The sequence below is a fragment of the Callospermophilus lateralis genome, chromosome 10 (genome assembly GCF_048772815.1).
Source record: "Callospermophilus lateralis isolate mCalLat2 chromosome 10, mCalLat2.hap1, whole genome shotgun sequence".
NCBI classification, from domain to species: domain Eukaryota; kingdom Metazoa; phylum Chordata; class Mammalia; order Rodentia; family Sciuridae; genus Callospermophilus; species Callospermophilus lateralis.
This window is the reverse complement of record NC_135314.1, coordinates 122,158,178-122,185,475: the sequence shown is the minus strand read 5'-3', so window position 1 is coordinate 122,185,475 and position 27,298 is coordinate 122,158,178. Positions and strand designations below refer to the sequence as shown.

At 39.9% G+C, this 27,298-nt stretch overlaps 1 protein-coding gene across 5 annotated transcripts in view; it reads left to right on the top strand.

Moving 5' to 3' along the window:
- Positions 1-23,169, top strand: part of Armc8 (armadillo repeat containing 8) — a 99,658-nt gene extending 76,489 nt beyond the window's left edge. For all 5 annotated transcript variants that reach the window (XM_076868735.2, XM_076868739.2, XM_076868734.2 and 2 more), the window contains 7 exons: positions 2,637-2,729; positions 5,625-5,774; positions 6,743-6,838; positions 13,410-13,505; positions 17,058-17,130; positions 18,501-18,594; positions 22,928-23,169. In XM_076868735.2, coding sequence (XP_076724850.1) covers positions 2,637-2,729; positions 5,625-5,774; positions 6,743-6,838; positions 13,410-13,505; positions 17,058-17,130; positions 18,501-18,594; positions 22,928-22,961 — 636 coding nt within the window. In that variant the 3' untranslated portion in view covers positions 22,962-23,169. The remainder of the gene's footprint in view (positions 1-2,636; positions 2,730-5,624; positions 5,775-6,742; positions 6,839-13,409; positions 13,506-17,057; positions 17,131-18,500; positions 18,595-22,927) is intronic.
- Positions 23,170-27,298: the final 4,129 nt, after the last annotated feature.

Here is a 27,298-nt window from a genome sequence, read left to right as displayed (position 1 = left end):
TTTTCAAACTATACCTATACTAAAGAATAAATTAAGATTCATTTTTGTAAACCAGGATTAGTTTTTGGTTTCTAATGTTGATGGCGTTGTTTGGGAAAGGAGAGAATATGTTTTCCCACCCCTCTTTCTGCATTTTATAAATTAATCAAAATTGTATTTTTTTTTTAAATAGGGAAAACTAGAATTAGTAGAGGGGTAAACCTTAAAAAATCAGCTTGGCTGTATTATAATATCTCTGGTTTGGTGCTGGTAGTGTCTGTGCCTTGTATTCATGAGGCTCTGTGTTTAGTTCTTAACCCTAAAACAAAACAAAAATCTGGCCTACCAAATCATGAACTCAAGTGTATTGGACATTTAGCAGTCCCATTATTGTTTTTTGTTTTTGTACATATCTCAGACCCTATTTATTCTTTTAATTTTTAAAAATTCTTCTTAATATTTTTATATATATATGACAGTATATTTTGACATCTTATACATACATGGAGTATAACTTCCCATTCTTGTGGTTGTCCATGATGTGGAGTTACATTGGTTGTGTGTTCTTATATGAACATAGGACAGTTAATGTCTGATTTATTTTACTGTCTTTTCTATTTCCATCTCACTCCCTTTCCTTCATTACCCTTGTCTAATTCAATGTACTTCTGTTCTCCCCTGCCCACTTTATTGTGTGTTAGCACCTGCATATCAGAGAAAGCATCTAGCCTTTGGTTTTGGGGAGATTGGCTTATTTCACTTAGCACAGTAGTCTCCAGTTTCATCCATTCACCAGCAAATGCCATAATTTCATTCTTCTTTATGGCTGAGGAATATTCCATTGTGTGTATGTGCCACATTTTCTTTATTCAATAATCTGTTGAAGGTCACCTAAGTTAGTATCATAACTTAGCTATTGAGAACAGAGATGCTATAAACATTGGTGTGGCTGTGTCACTATGGTATGCTGACTTTAAGTATTTTGGGTATATGCCAAGGTTTGGAATAATAGTCAAATGGTGGTTACATTTTAAGTTTTCTGAGGAATCTCTGTACTGCTTTCCAGAGTGGTTGCCCCAATTTGCAGCCCCACCAGCAATGTGTAAGGGAACCTTTTTCCCCACATCCTCACCAACATTTATTATTACTTATATTCTTGAAAATTGCCATTCTGACTGGATGGAGTGAGCCGAAATCTCAGTGTAGTTTTTGTTTGCATTTCTGTAATTGCTAGAGATGTGGAACATTTTTTTTCATATAGTTGTTGGCCAATTGTATTTCTTCTGTGAAGTGCCTGTTCAGTTCCTTGAGTAGTCCCATTTTTGTTGAATTGATTTTCTTCAGGAAGGCAGTATTGACAGGTGGAAGTTCAAAGACAGTTATTAAAAATTTTAGAACAAAATGGGAGAGACTGGAAGCATAGAAAGGCAGAAGAGTAGGGCAGAGCTTCCAACATGTTCTCTGCCCAGTAGTGGGGTCTTGGCTAGATTATGATCAGATCTACCTTCAGAATATTTAGGGTCCACTATTTAGGGAAATTTAGGTGGAAGAACTCAGGCAAAGAATCATTATTAATGATCATTTTTTAAAATATTAAAAATAAACTTGATTCTGTTCTGGAAGGGAGGGAAATGCTATAAGAAATTGTTGGGCCATTAGTAAAACTGGAATAGAGACTATAGAGTATTGTTTTAATTTAATGTTAACTTTTCTGAAGTTATTAACTATACTGTGATTGTGTAAGGGAATAAACTTCTTAGGAAATACACATTAAGGGTAAAGGGCATGGTATGTGCACTCAGATTTCAAATGGTGAGATAAAATAATGTGGATGTAGGTGAACAAAATGAGAGATGATAAAGCAACTATGGAAAAAATGTTAAAAAATACCACAATTTGTACAAATAGAAGAGTATATAACTCTTTCAAAAATGTCATCTTGCAAGGCACTGCACTTTTAAATATGGAAATCTGAATTGCTTAAGACATTTCTAGAATCCACTTGTCAGATGGCCTTTAAACATTAATTAGTGATAATAAATCTTAATTCTCTAAATTTTGAATTTTTCTAGAAATTGCCAGAAAGAAACTCATTGTCAGCCTAGTACTTACTACAGTAAGTGGTCAGACTGAAGCATGCTATTTTCAGTGTAAAATGTGGCATGACTATAAAAGTACAAATCTGTTTTGCTTACCAAATTGAAAAGTAGTCCCGAAAATAGTTCTCAAAGATGAATTCCATAGCATTTAGGAATAAAATTGACTATTTGGAAGGAGGACTATTTGGTTATGTAAGTTCTGTTATATTTCTTTCCTAAACCAACACTCAGGTGGTGAGAGTGAGGGTGGGGAACTAGACGGTGGTCACACAGGGTGTGTGTGTGAAATACAGACGGTCAGAGTCTCCAGAGTCTGTCAGGACTGCAGAGAAAGAATATGGCACAATGATGATGATATTTGTGAGAGAAAAGGTGTCCTTTCCCTCCTCAAGGTGATTTTTGTGGCTATATCACTCCTGCTTTTTGAAGCTTGCTTGGAACTGAGTAAGAATGGGAAACAAATTATATAATACTAGGGTATATACACATTTACTTTGCAAATTGGACTATAAAGCTCTCTCTCTCTCTTTTTTTTTCCTTAAACTTTTGCAATCACAGCCAATTTTAGAATCAGGAGCTGTAGAGCTACTTTGTGGATTAACCCAAAGTGAAAATCCTGCTTTACGAGTGAATGGAATTTGGGCTTTAATGGTATGTTTTACATTTTTTATTATTTCATAATTTATGTAATTCTCAAAGTTAGAACATTATTTGAAATGTCAGGAATTTTCTGTTTTAATAACCTGGCTATTATGGCCCAGTTTTCTAATGACCTAGAACCTAGAAGATATGGTATTCAACTTTCAGATTTGACTGTAAGCAAGTTGCTTGGCCACAGATGTTGAAACTTCAGTTACTTAATCTTGGGAAAACAATATTTTTTTTTTTTACCATGAATATAGTGATATTTCTAGAGAGCTACCTACTTTACAAAGTATTTTATTCTCTTCTTTGCTCTGAAGAACAACATTATGAAGTAGACTGAGTATTCTTATCATACTTTACAGCTGATTTTTTTAATTGACAAAAGTTGCATGTGTTTAAGATGTACAATATGTTTTAAAATATATACACATTGTATAATACCTGAATTGAGCTAATAACACGGATTGCCTCATATGCTTTTCAGAGTGATTAAATAAATTGCCAAGGTTATAGGTTTGGAACATAATGCTTAATAATTTAACATTTTCTAATAAATAATTTATAATAATGGATTTTGAAATTATGACATCAACTGGACAATGTGGTGCACACCCATAATAACAGCTCAGAAGGCTGAGGCACAGGATTAAGGGCCAGCCTTGGCAACTTAGTGAGGCCCCATCTCAAAATATAATAAAAAGGGCTTAGGTATAACTCAGTGGTAGAGCACTTGCCTACCATGAGCTGAGTCAGTCTTCAGTACTGCAATAAATGAATGAATAAATGTATGAATAAAAGAAACACACACACACACACACACACACACACAGAGAACCCTTTTTCCTTAAGATCATTAAAGTAAGTTTTATTGAAATTGGAAAGGAAGTAATCTTACATATTTTAAAAACATAATTATAGTAGTTATAATTTAATTGCTATATACCAGATACTCTTGTTTTCTCTAATTCTTATTTTAAGTTATATTGGTATATATCTACCTTACAAATGGGAAACTAGGACTTCAGGAAGTTAAATGAATTGTGAGGGAGAAGGCCTCACAGCTGATCAGTATGGAAATGGGTTCTGAAGCTGTCCCAATCTGTACTCTTCTTCCTATTCCACATCTGCTTTGTTTTCATCCGAACTTTGAAATAGAAATAACCATCTTCGAAGAAAGCACCAAATCCAGTGGTATCATAGTTATTTTTCCCCTTAACTTCACATTGCTTTTAAAACTCTTTTTCTTCTTCTTAAAACTCTGTCCTGGGACTTTTTTTTTTTTTTAATTCACTTTTTATGAAGCCTCGTTTTCAACCTTCTTTTCAGGGAACATCCCCCCAAGTTTCACTTCACACTTCAGTTTCAGGAACTCCCCATAATGGAAAAGGTTACTTCAAAACCTACATATCTGGATATGGCTGTTATCTGTTCCCAAGATCTATCACTTAAACAACCTGTGGAACTTCATTTGAGAACTCCCTGACAATAGCAACTTTAATGTGAGAAACTGAACTTACACCCCACTCTAAAAGTTCAGACAAACAATCTTATTTTTCAACAATCTCCATATTACTAGTTGCCATGTTCTCTACCTACAAAATATACAACATTGGACTTGTCTTCAGCCTGGATCTCTTCACTTGATCTTAATCAAAAGTCCAAGATGGGGCTGGGGATGTGGCTCAAGTGGTAGCGCGCTCGCCTGGCGTGCGTGCGGCCCGGGTTCGATTCTCAGCACCACGTACAAACAGAGATGTTGTGTCCGTCGATAACTAAAAAATAAATATTAAAAAAATTCTCTCTCTCTCTCTCTCTCTCTCTCTCTCCCCCCCCTCTCTCACTCTCTCTTTAAAAAAAAAAAAAAAAGTCCAAGATGCAATGGTCTAGGTCTAATACTCTTTTTGCTCTACCATATTGTCTTGCATCATTGGTAACTTCATCTCTCGTGTTTTAGCTCCTTAATTAGAATAAATTCCTAGAAGGCAATAGCTACATATTACTTAAAGAGATTTTTATATCAAAAGTTAATGAGTTATGATTTAGAATTTGCCATGTTTTTGTTTTGGGTGGGTAGGTTGTTTCTTTTTAATTCAGACATATTATTATAGTTTTCAATTAGCTGGGCTAATTCATAATGTGAATAATAAAAAGGAACAAAGTAACTACTGTTTGCTAGTAGCCAGGACATACCTTCTTCCCCCTGGAAAATTTCCTGTGTGATAGGTCCTAGTCATCCAATACCTAGCATAGTATTGGGAACACAATAGGTGCTTTCATGCTGGTAGAATTAGCACATCACTGCTTATCTTCATCTATAATAAGTGAGTACTTTGAAATTGTTTTCAAAATGCATGGCACAGTATAGTTATTAATAGTCATATGGTTAGGACTGGGGTTCTGACTCAGGGGTAGAGTGCTGGCCTAGCACGTGTGAGGTGCTGGGTTCGATCTCCAGTACCACATTAAAAAAAAACTAAATAAACAAAGGTATTGTATCTGTCTACAACTAAACATAATTTTTTTTAAAATGGTCATATTGTTACTAAAATACAGGGAAGGCAACTTGATAACCATAAATACAAAATGTATTATTACTTCTCAAAAGTAATAAATACATTTTGTATTTATCTGAGAAACCTTAAGACCTTCAAATGCCCATGCCAGAAAGTAATCATATTCATCATTTAGGTGTATACCTAAGAGTAGCAGTTATCCTTCTCTTGACAAATAGAAATATAGGAAATTAACAGGAATCAGAAAAATAGTATTACTCATACTTAAGGATTTTAACAGATTCTGTTTATACTTTGAAAATTATCAGAATTACTACAAAAATAAAAATTATATAATTTAATAAAATAAGTATAGAAATGATTCTTGCAACTTCTTTAATCCTTTCAGAATATGGCATTTCAGGCTGAACAGAAAATAAAAGCAGATATTTTACGAAGCTTGAGTACTGAACAGCTATTCCGGTTATTATCAGATTCAGATTTGAACGTACTGATGAAGACATTGGGACTTCTTAGAAATCTCCTTTCTACTCGGCCTGTAAGTAAAATCACCCAGGCTTCCAGATTAGCTAGCCCTCCGTGTCCATAACCCAACACTGCTCTCTCTGCTCCCCAGCATCTACCTATGAGTATGACTCAAATGTTGCCCCTTTTCAGAGAAGCATGGAGTTGATGTCTTGACCTGCCACCTTCATAGGTGTTCTGGGAGCCCCCCTGCCCAACACTGCTGTACTGCCCATCCTATCTGTCTCTCCTCCCTTTGCACCAAATATATATCTGCCTTGATTTGTTACTTTATTCTTGCTTGATTTGCTGGCCACATTTTTCATCTGCCTGAATCATTTATCTCTGAGGCTTCTGCTTGATTGGATTTAGAGAACTCTTCTTAATGCCGTTCCATAGACACTCCCATACCTTCCCCTCCCACATTTATTGGATTAACCTCTAGAGATGTCATTGTGGAGATTAGTGGGTATTTGTCAATAGAAGAGGCACAGCTTTGCTGGTGGGGTCACACTCAATGTAGTTCTGTGATGTTCCCTGACCAACCATGTCAGGTGACCACTTCAGGTGGATGAAGAAACATGGTCATATTTTACTTCTCTGTGCTTTGCTTGTCTTTTGAATCATCTTCATATAGTTGTGCTCCAAGATAGTATTAATACCTATACTGTATTTTCCATGTCTGTCCCCCAGTCCATAATTTTATGCTTCCTTTTTGTTTAATATCTTTGGGCTTGAGGACTCCCACTGATTTTAGTTCTATATTCTATCAGACCAACACTATGTTCTCTTTGTAGTAAAGTCATTCAGAAATGTATTTGAAGGCAAAATGCAGCTTTACAGTATAATAAATACTATTCTTTGGCATCTCGTTCTATATGCTGTGTTGTTCTGCTTGAAGCAACTGTGTATTATAGAATATTAACTTTTAGAAGCTTTCTGTTCTTTCTGTGGGCTTTTCGTTTCCCAGATGATAACCGTGGCCTTCCCATTGTTTTACAGCATATAGATAAAATAATGAGTACTCATGGAAAGCAAATTATGCAAGCCGTCACCCTTATTCTGGAAGGGGAGCATAACATTGAGGTCAAAGAGCAGGTATGTGTCTTTTCTCCTGGGGAGTATTTTCTGAATGTGAGTACAAAGGCAGATCTTAGTTAGGAACCTCCTAAAATGTTCAGGTCTGAAGAAGACAGGGTGCTGCTGCTATGGAGGGTTTATAGGCAAGAGAGAGGCTCCATCAGCCCTTGAACTCTTCAATATTTCTTCTTCCTGGAATAGGAAAAAAGCATGACCAGAGTCTATAGTTTCCCCCTATGTCACACATTGTATACACTGTCCCTGTATTTAAAGTAGCAGCCTTCTTTGGTCATCCTGGAATTATTCCTTTCTCCAGAATTCACTATTTCTAGCCCTTTCTGCCACCGTGCTATAAACCCAAACTCTTACAACTCCTGGTCAGAGAATTTCTTATCCTGTTGATGGTTTTGGTTTCTTTACTCTTAGGCATCTTCTGTTCTTAGTCACCATCGGAACTCCTCCTTTCTGTTGGATTTTAGTAGGGCAAGATTGTGGTAGACATATAAAAGTATGGACACTGCATTTATCAGGGAACCGCATGGGAATCACTTTTCTGTATTTTCTGGGAGATATCAAGGCAATTTTAATGTTATATATATTTTATTTTGCCATAAAAATAAAGGTCACTTGCAAATTTAAGATTTTTACACAGAATCTGAGGTGTTAGGTTTAAATTTATTGAGTCATACACATATATGTATGCCTATATTAATGCCAGAAACTTTCCAAAATCATTAGTGGAAAGTTGGGCATAGAGAGTCTAAGTGCAGGGCCCAGACTTCTCCTCCTCTGTGTTCTGGAGCTGGAGTAGGTCAGCCAGCTTCCAAAGAGCAGTCCCAGGAGTAAGAGCAGAAGGATTTAGCAGCTGTGATGTAATTTATGAACAGAAAATGTTAGATTGATGGACTGCTTTTAAGATGTTTCAATGATTTTTTTCTTAAAATTAATCTCCAAAGCATCACTGAAGTGAAATGAGATGAAATTCATTACTGGAAATCTTATTAACAGGAAATACATTGTTCAGAACAAACTATTCTATTTGGAGACCAGTGGAATAGATTTTGTCTAGGAAAGATAGCTCACCTGGATAGAATTTCCCTAACTTGAAAAGTAAAGCAAGGCAGGAAGGCCAGGTGAGATTTAGATGAGTACAAACAAAAAGACCAACAACAGTGGGTTTTTTTTTTTTTTTTTTTTTTTGTAAGAAACAGATGACACTCTCATACAGATTTTGAAGATGATCCAGAAGTAGAGAAGTATGGAATGCTTAAACTGCCTAGTCCTTAGCTGGAAGTTTAATGCTTCTCAAAAATATCTAATGAACAATTTTTTAATCTAGGTCTAATTGATGTTCAGTATGTTGCAGTGATAAGTTTGTATATGTGTAAATACCCATGAAACCATCACCATAACCAAGATGGTGAGCATATCTATCACTCTCTTTAAAAAAAGAGGAACTAGACAAGAATGTTCATCTGTCCCAATCCAGTTCAACATTATACTGTTATATCTACTAAGTATAGTAAGTCAAGAAAAAAAGATATACAGATTGGAAAGGAAGAAGCAAAACTACTCCCAGACAACATAAATAGAAAGTGCCATAGATTCATCACAAAAATCTAGAACTGATGGGCGTGGTGGCGCATGCCTGTAATCCCAGCAGTTTAGGAGGTTGAGGCAAGAGGATTGCGAGTTCAGAGCCAGCCTCAGCAAAAGTGACGTGCTGGGGCTAGGGTTGTGGCTCAGAGGTAGAGTGCTTACCTACCATTCGTGAGGCACTGGGTTTGATCCTTAGCACCACATAAAAATAAAATAAAGATATTGTGTCCACCTAAAACTAAAAAATAAATATTAAAAAAAAAAAGTGACGTGTTGAGCAACTCAGTGAGACCCTGTCTGTAAATGAAATACAAAATAGGGCTGGGGATGTTCCCCAGTGGTTAAGTGCCCCTGAGTTCAATTCCTGGTACCCTCCCACCCCCCAAAATCTAGAGCTAATAAATAAGTTAATAAGCAGGTCACAAAATAGAAAAATTGATTTTATTTTTACATATAAGCAATTAGAAGTGGAAACAGTGCCATTTAATAGTAGCTCAGAAAAAAATGAAATGCTTTGGTATAAATTTCAGAAGGATCTGTACACTGAAAATGACAAAACTCTGATAATGAAAGAAATCCAATAAATAGAGAATACTATGTTAAAATTCCATTTAACATTTTAACCATTTAGAGAATATTATGTTAAAATTCTCCCAAGGAGATTTACTGATTCAACATTATCTTAATAAAAATCCCAGCATACCTCTTATAAACATTAATATAAATGTAAATGCTAGAATATCTACTATGAAATAGAGTAATCAAGACAGTATGCCATCAGCAAATAGGTAGCACATTAATACAACAGATTAGAGTCCAGAAATAGGCCCACACACATATGGCAATTGATTACTGACAAACATGTGAAAGCACCATTTTCAACAAATGGTGCTGTGACAATTTTTGACAAAATATTTTGCCAAAAAATTTAACTTGGATTATATCTCACAGCTTAGATGAAAATTTATTCATAGGCATAACAGAAAAGGCATAGAGAAAATCTTTGAAAGATTAGGCAAAGGGTTCTTAGATATGATAGTATAAATATCCAAAAGGGAAAACTGGTCTTCATCAGAATGTAAAACTATTTTTGAAATGAACTGTAAGAGAATGAAATGACAAAGCATCCACCTGAAGGAAATATTTATGAATCCTATGTCTTATGGACACATTGGACACAGTGACTTTTGTCCAGAATATATAAAGAGCTCTCAAAACAATAAGAAAAAAACCAACCAAATAAAAAAGCCAAGTGAACAATATTAACAGACACTCCATGATAAAATATCCTAGTTCACTCTTTTAGATTGGCTAAAAATATTTTAAAACTCATAGTACATCAAATGGCAATGCAGATGATACGCTTTGGGTTTTGCAGTGTCTTTTAAGATTGAAGATATACAGTTATCCCTCAGTGTCTGTGGGGGATTGGTCCAGAACACCTAGGTGTACCAAAATCTACAGACCCTCCAGACCAGTACATACATTGGCATAGTATTTGCATATAACTGAGGCATATTCTCCTGTATACTTGAAATCATCTCTGACTACTTATAATATCTAATGTAATATAAAGGTTATATAAATAATCATCATTTTTTAAAAATAATGACCAGAAAAAGTCTGTACATGTTCAGTATGGACACATTTTTTTTTTTAATATTTTCCATCCATGGTTGGTTGAATCAATGGATGTGGAATCCATAGAAATGGAGTGCCAACTGTACTTACCATAAACCCAACAATCCCATTCCTAAGCATGTGTTCACATAAAGCAAAAACCTATATTCACACAAAAACTTGCATATGAACAACAAAAAAAGTTTATAACAACTGTTTTGGTAATCACCACAACCTAGAAACAAGCCAGATGTCCCTTAACTGGGCAGTGAATACACTGTGGGATACCAGTCAGCAATAAAGAAAGACAAACTGTTGATGCATTCAACAACATGGATGAATCTTAAGTGCCTTATGCTACATGAAAGAAGCCCAATTTAAAAAGAAGCATTCTCTATGCTTCTATTTCTATGAGTCTGCAGAAGACAAAGTCATAGAAGAGAGAACAAACATATCCCAGACTTAAGGGAGGAGTAAGGGACTGTAAAGGGATAACATAGGGCAAGTGGGGAGGGAGACAGAAGACCATTCTGCATGCTTAATGCTGATTGTGGTGAGAGTTATAAGATTTTATACATTTATCAGGTGGAAATCAAACCAAAAAGTGAATTTTACTGTATTTAATAATTGTGTCCTTATTTTTAACCCCAAAAAGTCAACTTGAATTTTATTTGTAATGACATCCAATAGATCAGTTTGGGAAGAAGTGACAATATTGAGTCTTCCAATCATTGAATACACACTATCTTCCCAATTAGTTAGGTTTTTAAAAATTCTTTATAACAATATTTTATAGGTTTTTGTATACAGATCATATACTTCTACATTCTGAGAAATACTAATGGATAGTTTTCTTGTAATGTGTTTATCTGGTTTTGGTATTGAGATAATGCTGGCTCTAGGAAACAAGGTGGGGGTGTTCTCCAATCTTCCTTGAGAATTTGTAGAGAATTGGTATTCTTTTTTTAAAATGTTGGTTGAAACTTCAGTGAAGCCTTGTAGACATGGTGTTTCTTTTGTGAAAAGATGTTTAGCTACACATTCAGTTCTTTAATAGGAACAGGACTGTTCAAGTTCTTTATTCTTGAGTGAGCTTTGGTATTACGAGTTTCTGTAATGCTATACAATCTCTATAGTAACCCTTTACCCATGCTGTTCTATCCTGAAAGTAACTAAAGATAATATGTAAGTGAATATTCGTGGCCTCTTCAGAAAAACTTTATTGACTAGAACAGGCAGTGGTAAATAAATCACCTGTCTTCATGAAGGAGGCTCTGCTAGGCTAAAACCAACAGGAAAAGAATGAGCCAGCAACAGGGACAGAAGTAGAGCCTGGCTGAGGGTGCAAAGGGAACATGAAAGAATCTTTCTTCTTCTCAATTTTCTCCCCATTTCAATCCTATGAATTAGCTAAAGCAGAAAAAGAAATAATGGAAATGACCCTGACCATGGATAGGAATTCTAAAAGGTTTCATGACCAAGGTGCCCCTGGGGAAAGGAGAATACATTTAGATTCATTGGGAAGAATGACATTTATAGGGACATACCTCAAAATAGACTAGGGCAGCAAGAAAAGTGATTGATTCCTCTTTTTGGAATGTTAGAATAGACCCATGGAAAGCATACTATAAACATTTCTGTGGAGATAAAACCAAATGTTAAAAAGTTCAATTAGTTCTAGGGCCAAATCAATTCAATATACCGAACAGCAGAGATAAAAAAAAAAAATACACACGTGTGTATGTCCACTAATATGAACAATTGGAAATCAATGAAACAGACTAGGGATTAGCAAACTGTGGCCTGTGGGCTAAATCCAGCCCACTGCCTCTTCTGGTAAATAAAGATCACTCTTAAATCTGACATCTTTCCTAGGTCAACTCTAACTTGTGGGAAGGATCAGAGTTTCCTCATCATTACCTAGCTAGTCCCCCAGTGCCCGCTTAGGGATATATATAAATATATATATATTCCTTATTTTATTTATTTATATATATAAAATTATATCCTTATTTTATTTATATACATACATATGTATGAATGACTCTAAATTGTATTTCTTCCGTCTCTTTGTTTCCCAGAGGCACCCTTTTCCTAGTTCACAACTCAGGGTTCACTCCCTAAAAATCTAGTTACTACACTGTATTAATCTAGATGAATAAAACTACATACCCTTTAGTATATTTGAGGGTTTAGGCCTGAGTAAAAAAAGAAAAAAAAACAATCTCAATGGCATAATAAACTGAAGTCTTGCAAAGAAAAAAGTTAGAATTTGAGATAATTATTAGTCTGTCCCCCACTTCACCACTCAACCTACTGGAGCAATTGCTGACTGTACTGCAGGAGGGGTCAGTGTCGCTTCCTCCAGGAAGCCTCCTGGCCCTTGCAGGATTCAGCAAGTGCTTGCTCTTCAGGTTTTCTTGGTTCTCTGTTCTACTTTAATCATACCACAGTGAAATGTAATTCCTCATGTCACAGTTTACAAGTCGAGGAGTGTATCTAATTCCTGTCTCAGCCTCATGCCTTGCAGAAGGCAGCTCCATGATAGATGTTCAGTAAATCTTTGAGTTACTAAGTCTGGCACCAGCTTATTACCCCTACCACAGCCCTATCTCCTTTACCTTAACCCTTGCCATCTGCTGGTTTAGCTATCAAAAAGGACCAGTGGACAAGAGCAATCTCTTCTTCTGAGAAGAAACTCCAGGCAGTGCAGTGGTTGTCCTCTAGATGTCCCATTATCCCATTGAACCAATGGGTACGGGCTTCCTCCAGTCTGCACGGCAGGTCAATCTGGACTTCATTCCTTCACACATTTTGCTTCCTTTTCTATTCTTCTAACAGGGGTCAAAAAAAGTTAAGAGGTTCTAATTGCACATGGTCAGTGTAGCTGGTGGACATGGTCTAGGCTTTCACCCAGAGGTTGTTAGCTTGGGAGCAAGTCACAGGTGGAGGCTTGGGGAAGGGAGGGGGACAACACTAATGAAGTATTCACCAAACACAATGCACTTTGAAGAAATCTGTGGGTTAATCACAAGAGCTTTTCTCAGAAATGAGCTTTCCAAGACAAAAAATAATAATAAAATACTTTTTCTTTTTTCCTTTTGTGGTAATAGTATGACCTATATGACATGCCTTTACCCAGCTTAATGCTCAGCAAGAAACCCCAGGAGTGTTTGATGTGTTTTTGCCTAAAGTAGACTCAGGTTGTGGGTGGTTACTTTTGCTGGCAGTGTCAGGAGTTGAGAAATCAGGGCCATTGATAATGGAACCTGTGAGAATACATGTACCTTCAGGTGAGAAATTGCCCAAACTCTTGAGAGACTGGGAACCTCAGAGGATTCTTGATTTCTGGGTCTTTGTTCTTTTTCAGACGCTCTGTATCCTAGCCAACATAGCAGATGGGACAACAGCAAAAGAACTTATTATGACTAATGATGACATCCTGCAGAAAATCAAATATTACATGGTAAGCCCTTGTCCCCTTCACTGCAGCATTGGAAGGCAGGGACTGTAGTGTTGTTGCAGGAATTTTTTAAGAAGAATAAATTATTGTGACAGATTCAGGGGACTCTTCCATCCAAAAGGGTGGAAAACACTAACTCCTTGAAGCTTGTGCCATTGGAAATACTAACATCTACCACCTCAATCCCCACACCACTCATCTGCTGATTGCCTCCTTACCCAGTGAAGCTGTGGGCTCTTGGCTTTCTCTCAGTGCCCCAATTCTGTCTCCCTTCTCAAGGCTTCATTCCCATGGAACTAAGGTGCTTCCCTGGCACCTTAATTCCTCAACCCGTTTGCTTCCAAATAGCATGCCACCTACTGCTGTGGCCATGCCCTACATCATTTCATCACCCATGGCTAAAGTCTGTCCTCCTCTTTTCATTTTCAACATATCCTAACTGAATTCTAACCACGGAGGAACCTACCTCCTCTTGGCCACCACACGGTTAACAATTGCAGAGGAAGGACAGATCCACTTCACAAACTCCACCTGGGCACTCAGCCTCACTGGGTATCCTTCAGTGACTCTCAAGCAGTTTGGTACCCCCATTCTCCACAAACAAGAATAGGTTCTTACCCTCTCCTCATTCTTTAAACTTCATTTTTTCCCTCCCCGTTACTCTTAGTGATGACCTCATTTTTTGCTTTATTAAGAGAAGAGAAGCTAAAATTTTTTGAGGCTCTTGTTACACCTTGAAGTCAAATCCATACTCACTTATGACGGCCCATCATGTACTGCAAGATTTACCCCTCCTCATCCCCCGCTCATTGCCTTGCTCTCTTCTTTGCTTAGTACGTTGGCTTCTTTCATTTCCTCGGCAAGGCCATGCTCTTGCCTGCCTGAGGATCATCACACGTACTGGCTTCTCTTCCTGGAACACTTTTTTCCCACTCCTTCTCACTCTTCAGACCTAAGCTGAACTGACCCTTCCTCTCTTATTCTGTGTTCCTGCATCCTGTTTCTTGCCTTTACAGCATTCAGCTCAGTTATAGTGAGTGTGCCACCTGAGCTTCTCCTCTACCAGGCATAAACTCCATGACATTAAGGACACATCAGTTTGTTCACAGTTCTGTATCCAGCACCTTGTAGTACCTGGCCTTTCATATAAGCTCAGTAAACTTGAGTGAAAACCTCCTGCTTCAACCAGGAGTTCCCTGATCTTTCCACATAGTAGCTTTCATCTCTTGACAGTCCTTCCATCAGCAGAGGAGTGCTTGCCTAGCATGTAAGAATCCTTGGGTTCAATCTTCACTACAAAAACAAAAAGCAAAGAAAGTTTCCCTTAACCTTGCATACACCTACCTCTCTGCTTCTGTTTGAAGTCACATTTCTTAAAAGCATCTTCTGCTCATGCTTTCTCCCTTCTTACCTCAAAGTTCATTCTCTAACGTAATTCATCTGGCCTCCATCCCCATCACCTGAAACTAGAACTGGTGTTCTAGTCAGGGTCACCAGTGATCTCTGTGATGCCAAATCCAAACGGTGCTTTCTCTCCACTTCTTACCCCACTTACAGCAGACTTAAGCATTGCTGTTTCTTCCTCCAGAAAATCTCTTTGTCTTGGCTTCCATGACCTTCTCTTGATCCCCTTGCCTGGGCCGCCTTCTTCTATAAGCTTTCCTGAATCACTGATTCACAGCCTTGGCTATATAACATAATTTCCTGGGGAGTTTTCAGAGACTATAGCCTTGCTTCTCCCAAGATTCTGATATAAAAGGTCTGAAGTATAGCCTGGTCATCAGAATTTTTAAAAGTTCCCTGAGTGGTTCTTACATAAAGAGTTAAGAACAATTGGCATGGGGAATCTTGTCCACCCTGTGGCTTGTATTATCATTTCTATGCTGAAGATTTCTAAGTATCTGCCCCCAACCTCGACCTCTCTTCAGAACTCTAGACTCATATCTCCCTGTCTACTCAGTATTTTTATGTGGCTGTCTGATAGCCTCTCAAGTTTGGTATTCAAAAATGAATTCTTAGCTATCTCCCTTAGATTTACATGTCTCACCTCCTGGTCTTTACCATTTAGTTTAGTGCTTTGCCATCTACCCCATTGCCAAAACCTGGGAGTATATCTTAATTTCTCTAGCTCTTACCTTCACTCATCTAATTTATTGCCAAGTCCCATGAGTTCTTCCTCCAAAACTAATCTTGAATCTGTTCATATCTTTCCATCACCACTGACCCTTTCTGGTCTAAGCCATAGTATATTATGACTGATTGACTACATAATCATAGTAGCCTCCAGGTTCTTCTGCTTTGTTACTTCAGTCCCATCAGCCAAAGTGATTTTCTAAAAGTGTAAATAAGATCTTGTCCCTCCATTGTACAAATCCTATAAGAGCTTCCTCTGAACTCAGAATGAAATCCAGAGTCCCTGCTCTGGTCTTCAAGGGCCCACAATTTAGCCATGCCTCCTTCTCTGAATATACATCTTCTTACCTCAGATCTTTTCAGGAACTGTTGTTCTTAGAAACCCTAGCCTCTTGATTTTTGCACATCTGGCACCTTCCTTCTTTAAATCTCTGTTAAAATGTTGCCTCTTTCAAAGAGATGTTCTCTGCACCATCTAAATTAAGTTCCTGCCCTCTAGTTTTATTGAATGATTAATGAACTTATAAATAGTAAATGCTTTTTATAGTATATGCAAGTTCATTTATTCAGTTTACTCATTGATGGCCTGAGGCTGTGAGCAGATGGTAAGTTTTATTCTGTTTGGTCTTAATGGAGCTCAAACTGGACATCTCTTAAAAACTGTTGCCAAGTAGAAGATGAATCACTAAGCATAGAATTCTAACAGAGGAAGCCATGTCCATTTCTTTTTCTTCTTGGTAGAGGTACAGTCCTACTTAGGAGATAAATCTGTCTTGACCTTCAAGAAACCATTAAGAATATTATGTAATTGGTAGTCCATTGGTTATGCATGAATTATTTAAATATGCTAGCTTTTTTTTTTTTTAATTGACCACTAGGTAAATAACCTGTAAGATTGTTTTACTGCTGGGCGTGGTGGCACATGCCTATAATCCCAGTGGCTCGGGAGGCAGAGGCAGGAGGGTCAAAAGTTCAAAGCCAGCCTCAGCAAAAGCAAGGCACTAAGTAACTCAGTGAGACCTTGTCTCTAAGTAAAATAGAAAATAGGGCTGGGGGATGTGGCTCAATGGTCCAGTGCCCCTGAATTCAATCTGCAGTACCAAAAAAAAAAAAAAGATTCTTTTACTCATGAGTCCTCTTTCACTTAGGAAAAAGCACTCTATATGGATAAATGATCCAACTTAACCAGAAATAGTTGTACTTTTAGTATATAAACAAAAGTAAACAAGAATTATGTTTTAGAAGATAGAAGGCTGCTCAATGATAGTTGATACATTTGATAAAGTAGAGATTGGATCTAGTCTTTTGGGATCATTCTACAGAAATAGGAGTAATTTAATTATCACCTATGACATGTTACTCAAAATAAAAAAGATCTGAAATGAGATCACCTCCATTTTTAATCCTTTTCTATATTACTAGGGTCATTCACATGTCAAACTGCAGCTTGCTGCTATGTTTTGTATATCGAACCTCATATGGAATGAAGAGGAAGGTAAGAGTCTGGTGAGATTTTTCCTGAAGAAAAGTATGGGAAGATAAAAGTATGGCACAGGGAAAGCAGAACGTTCCCCTGAGGTTTTAGGCAGGGGCCCTACTCATTGGCCTAACTGGCCCTCACCACCCTACAGAGGCACCCCAGTAGGAGAGTCAGTGGGACTAGCCTGAGTCAGCTGACCTGAGCCAACACTGTTGGAGCCAACACTGTACCAAATTACTAGGGGTGAGAAGTGAGTGACAGTCCTTGCCCTTGGGAGAGCTGATAAGGAGAATGTAAGAGGCACTTGAAGAAGGTGAGAGAAGAGTGGACAAGAGGATGGCCTTCTGTTGTGAGCATAGGAAGCACATTTAAGGACTACTGGCAGATAAGCATAACAGAGAAGAGGATATACTGGTGAGATATAGTCTTACAGTAAGGTGGCTAGGGGTAGTGATCAAAGGTTCTCCATGTTGTCTATATATTAGAGTCACCTGGGGATTTTTGCAAAAGACCAGTTCCATTAAAATCTCTGGGGGTGGGTCTAGGTACAAGTAATTCTTAAAGCTAACAGGTTGTTCCAGTATACAGCCAAGGTATGGAGAAGAGCACTGGATCTCAGTGCTAGGCTGGCTGCATTAGAATCACCGAGAAACTTTTAGAAGGCACGTTTCTGGGCTTTGGCCATGGATATTCTGGTTCACTGGGTCTAGAGGGTATGGTGCCTCAATGTAGGTTCTTCAGTGCATCAGTGTAGATTTTTCAGTGGGGAGGAAAGATTCCAGAGGGATTGTTATACTAAGCACTTGTATCCAGAAGTGGTAGGAGGCAAAACTGGATTTAACCCACAGGTCTCCGTACCATGTAGCATTTGAATTTCGAGAGAAAAAGCCAGACCTCAAAGTCTTGGTCTAGTTGGAAGGTAGAACAGAGTGGTATGAAATTGGAACTGCCAGTTGTGCTGAGAGGCAAGAAGTGCAGGGAGGAAGGAAGAGGGCAGAAAACAATAGAAGGAGGGGAAAACAAGGTCTCTTAGGAATAGGAAGAGATTATCCTCCCCAGTGCTGTGGCAATGTCCTAGAAAAGCATCAGAGCTCGGGGCCAATGACAGAGGACCTTGTACCAGACTGAAAGAATCTGATCTTGATCTTAATAGTCTGTGGGAAAATTAGACCAGCAGCAGAATATGGGGTGGACTGCAGGAAGGAGGGACAAGAGGTACAGAGACCACTTAGGCTGAGAGTCCAAGCATGAGAGGATCCAGGTACATTGCAGGAGGGTGGTGGATAAGAGGCAAAAAGGGTGAGGAGTGAAGGGTCCCAGTAAGGCTGATGGAGAACAGCTGTCTGCATCATTTTCCCAGTAACCTGGTAGCTTTAATCTTTTAGGTTCACAAGAACGCCAAGATAAATTACGAGACATGGGCATTGTAGATATTCTACACAAACTGAGCCAGTCACCAGATTCCAACCTTTGTGACAAGTGAGTATCAATATGAAAGGGGGCCTCTATTTGAGCTACTTTGGAGTCAAATCTTTTATGAAATGGTTTGAATTGCTTAGTAATTCACATGGCCAAACTTTTAAGATCTTTTAGATTCTTAGAATTTCGTTTTTAATTTTCTGAGTCAACTGTGACATTTGAGTGAGGTATAAACTAGTAATTACCAAATTATTAAAGACTCTCACTTACCCTGAATTAATGTTGAGTCTGCATCATCTTAGTTGGTATCTAAGATCCAGAGGCCATTCCCTTACTTCCCAAGATCATTAGAATAGAAATGCATATAGCCTTTTGGAAAGCAGAAAGACAACTATTGAAAACGTTGATTAGATCACTGAAATCAGATCACTGAGCCTTGTAATCTAGCCTAGCCTACCCCTGCTGCTGGGAATCAGCAGTGACCACTAAGTAGTCCCTGTCCTCAGAGAGCTTGCCATTCCCCAGGAAGGGCAGGAGTTACAACCGTACATCCAGCTAACCTCAAAATAGTCAGAAATACTCTTCCTAGCTGTGTACCCTCCCTGATAGCAGACTTCATCTGCCAGCTTACTTCTGTGTGTAGCAGCAGGAGGGAACATCAGCTGTCCTTCTCCAGACACCTGAGCAGAGCTCAAAAGCCCTTCAGCTCCTTGTGAATTGGTTCTACCTATCCCACCTCCACCATACCACCCTATACTCCAGCCTTACCTGCCTGCTTTCAGTATCACACTTCAGGCATTCACAAACTCTCTTATCTGTTTTGCCACCCTGGGTCCCTTCCCTCCAAGTCCCCATTCATTCTCTCTCTTTTTTTTTTTTAATACCTACCCTGCACTCACTCCCCTCACTGTTTTAGGCATTGGAGATGTATGGTGAATAAACTTGGTGAAATCCTTGCTCATGGAACTTACATTCTACTATAAAAGACAGATAATCAACAAATGAATGTATAGTTCAGTTGGGTAATGACAGGTACCATGAAGAAGAACAAAGCAAAGGTAAGGGAATGGAGATTAAAGAAAGTTGGTTATCATACTGGTTAGTCAGTAAATCTCTCTCAGAGGATGTGATATTTGATCAGAGAACTGGATGGAATGAAGGTATCTGCTAGACAGATGTTTAGAGGGAGAATATTCCAGGCACAGGGCATGGTGGGTTCAAATGCCAGGTAAACTTGGCATTTCCAGAGAGCAGCAAGAAGACCAGTAGGGTTGGAGGAAAATAATGAGGGGGAGCATAAACGTAGGTGGAAGGAGCCAGATCACAAAGAGCCTTGTAGGCTATGGTAAGAATTTTGACTTTTTATTCAGAATTTGGAGTTATTGGAGAGTGTTGAGCAGAAGAAGCATTAAATAATTTGGATTTTTAAAAGATCACTCTGGTGGCTATGTAGAGAATCATCTTTAGTAGGCAGAAGGGAAGGAGGGAGACCAGTTGAAGTCTGTTGCAATAACCTGAGTAAGAAACAACAATGTCCTGGTGAAGTATTGAGAAGGTGTTGGATTCAGAATTTAATCTGAAGACAGAGCCAGCTGAACTTGGTGGAAGGTATTAATGAAAAAGAGGAAAGGAAAATACCAGTAGCCTGAGCAACTGGATTGAGGTGCAGTTTACGACAGTGGTGTGGAACCTCGGAGAGTGAGTTGGGGTAGAGAGAATCGAGTTTTTGTTGGGATGAGCCAACTTTAAGAGGCCCATTAGGTATCTAAGGTACTCAGGGGAGATAAGAACAGGGATATAAATTTGGATGGTGTTTAAAGGGAGCTGGATGAGTCACCTAACTAGACTAAAAGAGGGAGAAGAGAAAAGAATGCTAACAACCAAGCTTTGGGGCCCTCCAACAGTTAGGGGAAGATGAGAAACTTCCAGTAAAAGAGCATAGGAAAAACCATTGGGGTAGACTTGAGACCCGGGCATGTAGTGTCCTGAGAGCAAAGAAAGAGGGTGCCTAGACAGGGCCTTTCATCCTTCAAAACTGGATCAGCTTGTCACCTCTTCCAAAACATCTTGTCTGACCCACTCTCCTGCCTTGACCCAGGCTATGCTAGGAACCCCTTATGTGTGCCATAGCATGCAGAACACATTGCACTGTGTTTCTGCTGCAGCCTGTTTTCTCTGCTGAAGGGACAAAGCACTTAGTAACTGCTCTGCCAGTGAATGGCTATTCCTGACTCTGGAACACAAGAGCAGGCTGGGCTTTTGCTTCCTTGGAGCTTATTTTCCTATAGGTCAAAGAGGGCAAGCCCCTGAATGACCACAACCCCAATGCTGGTCAGATAAGTGTAACACAAAAGGCAAGTCCAGGCCGGCCACATGCCACAGGCTGGATTTGAACTTTTGCTTGAGGTTTGGCACCTCTGCTCCCCTCCATAGATGCCACCTTATATGGAGGGCTGTAAGCTCACCTCTTCTGGCTGATAACCAGGTCATTTTCTGGGGGTTTTTTCTCATAATTGTTCAGAAGTGAAAACTATTCTTCTTAATATTGTCTCTGGGATGATCTAGATTGCTGAGAGAGGCCTCACCAAGATGTAATGAGGGGTGTGTGAGCCCTCCCTACATTGCTATAGACAAGTCAAGTGCTTTCTCCCCCAAATTTGTATGGTATATAAGTTTTCACCACTTCTTACACTTCAGCCCATTAAAAGAAAAAAAGGTGTGAGTTACTCAGTCTAAGTCCATCTACGAAAAGATGATCACACCTCCGAAAACATCTGTCTAAAAAACCTCTTAGGTAATAATAGACAGCAGAAAGATTAGAGAACTTTCTGAGGCTCAAAATAATCAAACATAGCCAGCCTCTGAGTAAGATCCAGAAGGAATTTGAATTGACAGTTTTTTAAAAGAGTAACACAGGATTTTGATTAAGACCCTCAAATGGACATTCCCGTAATCATACAGTAAAGTCTGTCATCTAGAGAAGACCTCTACCAGGTACTTCACTATTTAAGTCTTTGTGATCCTTTGACTTTGAAATACTTACCAGTTGAGCTGTTGCTAACCAGCCTTTCCAGCCCAGGCTCAGAGGGCCTCAAGGTCGCAAGGCCCTGGCATTTTCACCTCCCCCTCACACTGCTCTTCCCCGCTTCCTTATGGATTTGGGGAGGCAGGTGAATGGTCCCTAAGGGGTACTGTGGCATTATTTGAAAACTTGTTTCTGAAAATGTCCTTTATTAAAACCCATCTTGCCTGTGGCTCAGGGACAGTCTTTCTAGAGATTTCTGTTCTTATGCTTTGGACTGTTCACAGTCGTCTCTAGAGTCTTATGTAATTGTAAGAACACTCCTTAGTGTACCACTTTACAATCTGTAGACTAGGGCTGGAGTTGTGGCTCAGGGGTAGAGTGCTTATCTAGCATGTGTGAGGCACTGGATTTGATTCTCAGCACCACATATAAATAAATAAAATAAAGCCCATTGACAACTAAAAAAATATTTTTAAAAAACCTTTAGTATATTACTTTACTATCAAAACTGCACTAAATCCAGCTAATTGCATGCCCAGTCTACTTGGTGCTACTTTTGTCAGCTAATAGAACTGGAATTTTAGATTTATCTTTCTGTAATTTAGAAGGGGAGACTGTTGCTAAAACCAGACTTCCTAGCTCCACTATTGCATCCTCTATAGAAACCACAAAGCTTATGATGGGAGTGGTAAAGAAGGCTCAGAAGAGTGGAAGAGGTTGGAGCACTGTTGACATTACACTTTTTTCTCTCCACCTGACCCCTTTCTTCCCAGTCACCTTAACAAGCTGCATGTCCCACATTGATGGTATCATCAGGCATATAGAACAAGATGAAATTGTACCCTTCTTCCATGGTTCTGAGGCATTTGAACCATGAGGCGCTTCATCCCATGAGTAGCATCTAATCCCTGGGTCAGATTTCCTTCCCCTTAGCTTCCCAGAATTCAAAGGGTCCTTCCCTAGTGTTGTATATTACTATGTAAAACCTGCATGGCAGTAGGAGAAAGTAGAGAATTCCAGATCCATCACAACTCTGGACTAGTGACAAAGGAAAACTATAAAATGTGAGCACATACAAGGGGGTGTAGAATGTCACCAAGCTATAGCAGGTTTAAGGGTAAGGATGGCTGTCTAAGAGAACCACAGGAAGAAGAATATACCCAGTGTAGGTTTCAGAGCTCTTTGAATATGGCCATCTGCTCCTTAAGTTAGGTGCCCAGCTGGTCACCCCAGTTCACTCTGGGAATCTACTTTTTTAGGACACATCAATGCCAACTACCATCATTGAGCCACAGGGTTTTTTTTTTTTTTTTTTCTCTCCCTCAATTACAATTGAGATGATGGCTGACAGGAGAACTGTGATTTCAGGGCAAAGACGGCACTGCAGCAGTACCTGGCATGATGGGAGCGCCGGACATCTGTGAGCATCCACATCCTTGTTTAAGGAAGTACAGGAACTAGCCTCAATTGATTCCTTCTATTTGCACAAGTCACCTTGGACTGCAGGGAGCTGTTTTGCAAAAGCATTTTAGTAGGCTTAGATCTCAGATTCATCTTGAGGACATTTTTTTGAGGTAGTAATTTCCTCAGAGGACTATTGTGTTTTGTTTTGTTTTCTGAGCTACCTGGACTCTTTATTAGAACAATCAATCATTTTCCTTTGGACCTACAATTTTTTGCCTATGCTGCAGCCACTTTGTGAGTAAGAATGAGTTTGTGTGTGTGTGCTTGTGTGTGAGTCAGAGTGAGTGGATGTGTGGGTGAGGGATACCTCAGATTTTTCTTTTCTTATTTTGTGTGAAAATCTCTTTTCTACAGATTTTCCAGGGTTTAAGCATTGCTTGCTGTATAAAACAAAAAACAAAAAAAACTTTACTGAATTATATACAGTTTGAATGAAATGTTATTTTAAAAACAAAACAATTGTTTAGTGTTCCATAAAGGTTATGTTGAATTTTGGTCAGATGAATATTTGTAAGTAAAAAAAATATATGCATTTCTGAACCTCAACTTACATAGACTTTCTTTATAAAACAAAAACAGAAAAAGTTGGCTATAGTTGGCCTGAATAACAGGCACTCTACATGGTGCTGTGCAAATGAGTAAGCTAGCATCTTACTGCCATCAATGTTAGCAGGTCGAGCCACCTTTCAGCCTAATTTAATAAGTTCTCAGGCTTCCAAGTCAGAAGGACAGAGTGGAGTGGAGTAAGGCCACAGATTCACAGTAGGGTTTTTAAAACATCAAAGGGAAATATAACTACTGATAGTGAAAGCCAGTGGGCTCCCTTGACAGGAGACCAAGAGCCTCCCAACTACCCTAAATCCTATCATTGGTGTGGCAGTGTCTGGCAGAACTTAGCACCAGATGTGGAACCTTATTCTCAAGATAAAAGTAGGTCGTCACTTCTTGGAAACAATGTCAGATCACTTTGTGCTTACTGAAACAGCATATATCACTGTGAAACTAAAGAGTGTTCTACAGACACTTCTGTAGGAAGAAGCAAAAACAGAATAGTTCAGAAAGCAGTCTTCTCTCAGCTGCTACAGTGGTAGCTCAGGGTTGCTAGTTGGTGTGCTTTTGTGAAAACGAGACCTGAGATCTTCTCCTACAGGAAGCTAAGAGCTTGAGAGAAGGGAAGGGAATCTGCCCTGGATGACTGAGGATGGCATCTTTTTACAGCGAGTACTGCTTAGCCCTTCTACAACCCTTAGCTCGGCACCGGCTCCAGCTTCTGGGTCAGCTTCAAGGTGAATTCAACAGCGGTTGCTCTTGACTGTTTGAAGGTAGAACCAGCCTTTTCCCTTTGCTAGAAGGAGACCAGAGGCACCGAGGCCAGGATGAGAGGTCTGCGGTCCAGAAGTTTGCGGTGAGTGTGTGCCACTGATGGGGCCCCACGCCCACCCACCAGCCACTCCCAGTGGGGTTGCTCACATCGCAGCTGCCCTGTCACCAACCTGCACCTTCCTTGGAAGATTTCAATCTGATTGATTACAAATGAATGTTTTTTAGATGTATTTAATGCAATGTTTTCTGTTCTCAACTTGGCCACTCAAGACTCAAACACAAGAGATTATTGTTTTTTCAGAACATCACTGATTTTCTGTCCAACAGGAACTTGGGTTTTGTGCAGATATTAGAGTGCTAATGTGAGAGATACAATTTAAAGAAAACCTAATTTATTGGGAGTACAGCCTTATTTAGGGCCCATTCACTGTCATTTTTAGTACTGAGAAAATATTGTTGGTTGGCATTTGTAACACAAAACACTATAGTGTTGGTATTAAAATGTTTCAGGTAAATATGAGGAAACCAATAATGAATTGCTGAGACAATCTTGAACCCAGATAGCATTAGAGAGCTGAAGGCCCAAGGAAGTGACACTTTCACACTCCAACTCTGCATGAATCTTGCCTGTGGGTATACACAATGGTCAAGTAAAAAGTGCTTTACAATAAGTAACTTTTCTGATTTGAATGAAGGGAAATGTATTTATTAAAACAAAGCTGTTTGCTGCTTTACGCAGGTGCAGTGTTCAGTCAGCAAGGAAGTGGGAAGAATGGGACATGGTCTTGTGTCTACACCCAAGTTCTTAACTAAGCTTCTCGCTCTCTTTAATACTGCATTCTGTTCCTCCTCTTGTGCCCTGATTGTAACCCAAAATTTATGAACTAGAAAAGAATGTCCAATTTAATAAGTTGCATTTTTTTTTCCTTAAGCACTTTATTCAGAACAATACATGTTCTTCTGGTAGTGTTTGGATAATATGATTTTAACACATGCTAATAAAAGCCAAGAAAAATCATAGCAACTTCTAAAAAGGAGTCTGTTTTCCAAATGTCTGGAGCATTAGGAAACCTTAGGAGATGGTGTGGAGCAGCTTTTGGAACCTGTGATCCATGTGAAGGACTGGGAGCCCCTTTGCTTTTCAGGGTGGAAGCCAGTACCTCAGGCAGTTATGCTCCCAGGGACATCTGCCGAAGTTTGGAGACCCCACTCTTCCTGGCCTCCTGATGGCCAGCAGACCCTTTATAGGTGGCCACTCCCAACCAGCATGACACCGTTACCACCAGTGTTGGGTCCTCCACTGCCACCACCTGCTGGACACAGACCCGAAGTTTAGCAGTTCACAGCTGCATGGTGCCCAGCAGCCACCAGCCCTCTGCAAGGGCACACAGGTGCCCTTCACTTAATTGTGTATCACCATTTCCCATTTCTGAGATGCAGATGGCACTCCGAACTCCAGGCCTCACTGGAAGAAGGCTAAAGACACCTGCTGCAGAGCATGGGGTAGGAGGACAGTGCAGTGGCTATGGAGGAGGGAGTCCTAGTGGAGCAGAGCTCTGTGGGAACCCAAGGAGAGACTAGGAGGAAGGCCAAACAGGTCCCCTTTTTCATAATTGCAATGGGACACTGGAATTAAGGGCTAGAAAGGAAGAGAGGAAAGGGACATCCCACCCCAGGTCCTGATGGAAGGCTAACAGAAAGGGTTCCAAACACCTTGTGACCTGGAATAGGGACTGGTGCTATCCCAACCTGCCTCTTGCACTGATCTTCCCTGATTACTGAGCAGGAAGGCACATGTATCCTGCATAAGGGAAGTTTCTGTCCAGTACCTGGCCTCAGGGAAAGCTGTGGGAGCCCTCCAAGGGCCACAGAGTCAACTACTGAACCTTCTCTGCAGGTCCTGGCATTGGTTTTGCCAGGCCACCAGCTCTCTCCCTGGGGGGTGGGCCAGAGCCCATCCTTAAGAGTTGAGTCCACCTCCTAGACTTAATGGGGCTAGGCCTGCCCTCCTCCCATCAAGCACTTGCATCTAGGGGATGAAGCCCAAAGCAGCCTCTGGCAGGAAATCAGGACCAACCAGGGTCTTAACAAAGGAGTACTGTCCCCTTGAGAGTGGAATGGTCTTACAGCCACTCTCAGGAGCCCTTACCCTATCCCCCATTCCTTATGCACTCTTAGAAAAGTCACTCCCTACAATGCTGAAGCCACAGCATCCCTAAGCCTCTGACAATGGGAGGAAGGGGCAGGTTACCACCTTTCCCACTCTGACCGTCTCACCTAGTACCTTTCCTGCTTTTCCCCTGCCCAGCCCTGACCTTCTTGTCTGTTTTCTGGGGATGTTAAAGATCCCTCTCACTGACAAAAACGCTTCTCACCCTGAGTCTCAGTTCCCCACCTACTCTTTCCCGTCACCTGCTTTTCAGAGGCCCTGGTTGCTGCATCTCTCATGTCACCAGTGGTGGGAGATTCTTGACTTCCTGGCGTCTGGGAAGATCAGATAGCTATCAGCTCTGTGCACCTCCTCCTCCAGGTAACTCATTCAGAGCCACATTGACACCTGTGGTATGAAAGCCCAAAGTCTTGCCAGCTCTGTCATAGGCACAGACTTGAGCCCATGTTCAAAGGAAGAGCATAGCCCCATGGTGAGCAGTGTGCCCAGGGCTCTGGAACAGTAGATCCCACTTTTCTGACAGCTCTGCTGGGCTTATTGTTTGATGCAGGAGCCCAGGACAGATGCTGGTTTGCACTGGGGGCTTGCACGTCTCCATTCAGAGGCAGCACAAGGTCATGGGAATGCAATGGCCTTCAACAGTAGGGTTCATCCAGTGTCTCAGACCGTAGTTCTTCAGGCCAGGCTTGTCCATTTCTCTCCAGAACCAGCACAGTTTCACACTAGGCTGACAGGAAATGTAATGTCCCTGTGAAGAGCTGTCTTCTGGGAGCCAACTGCCC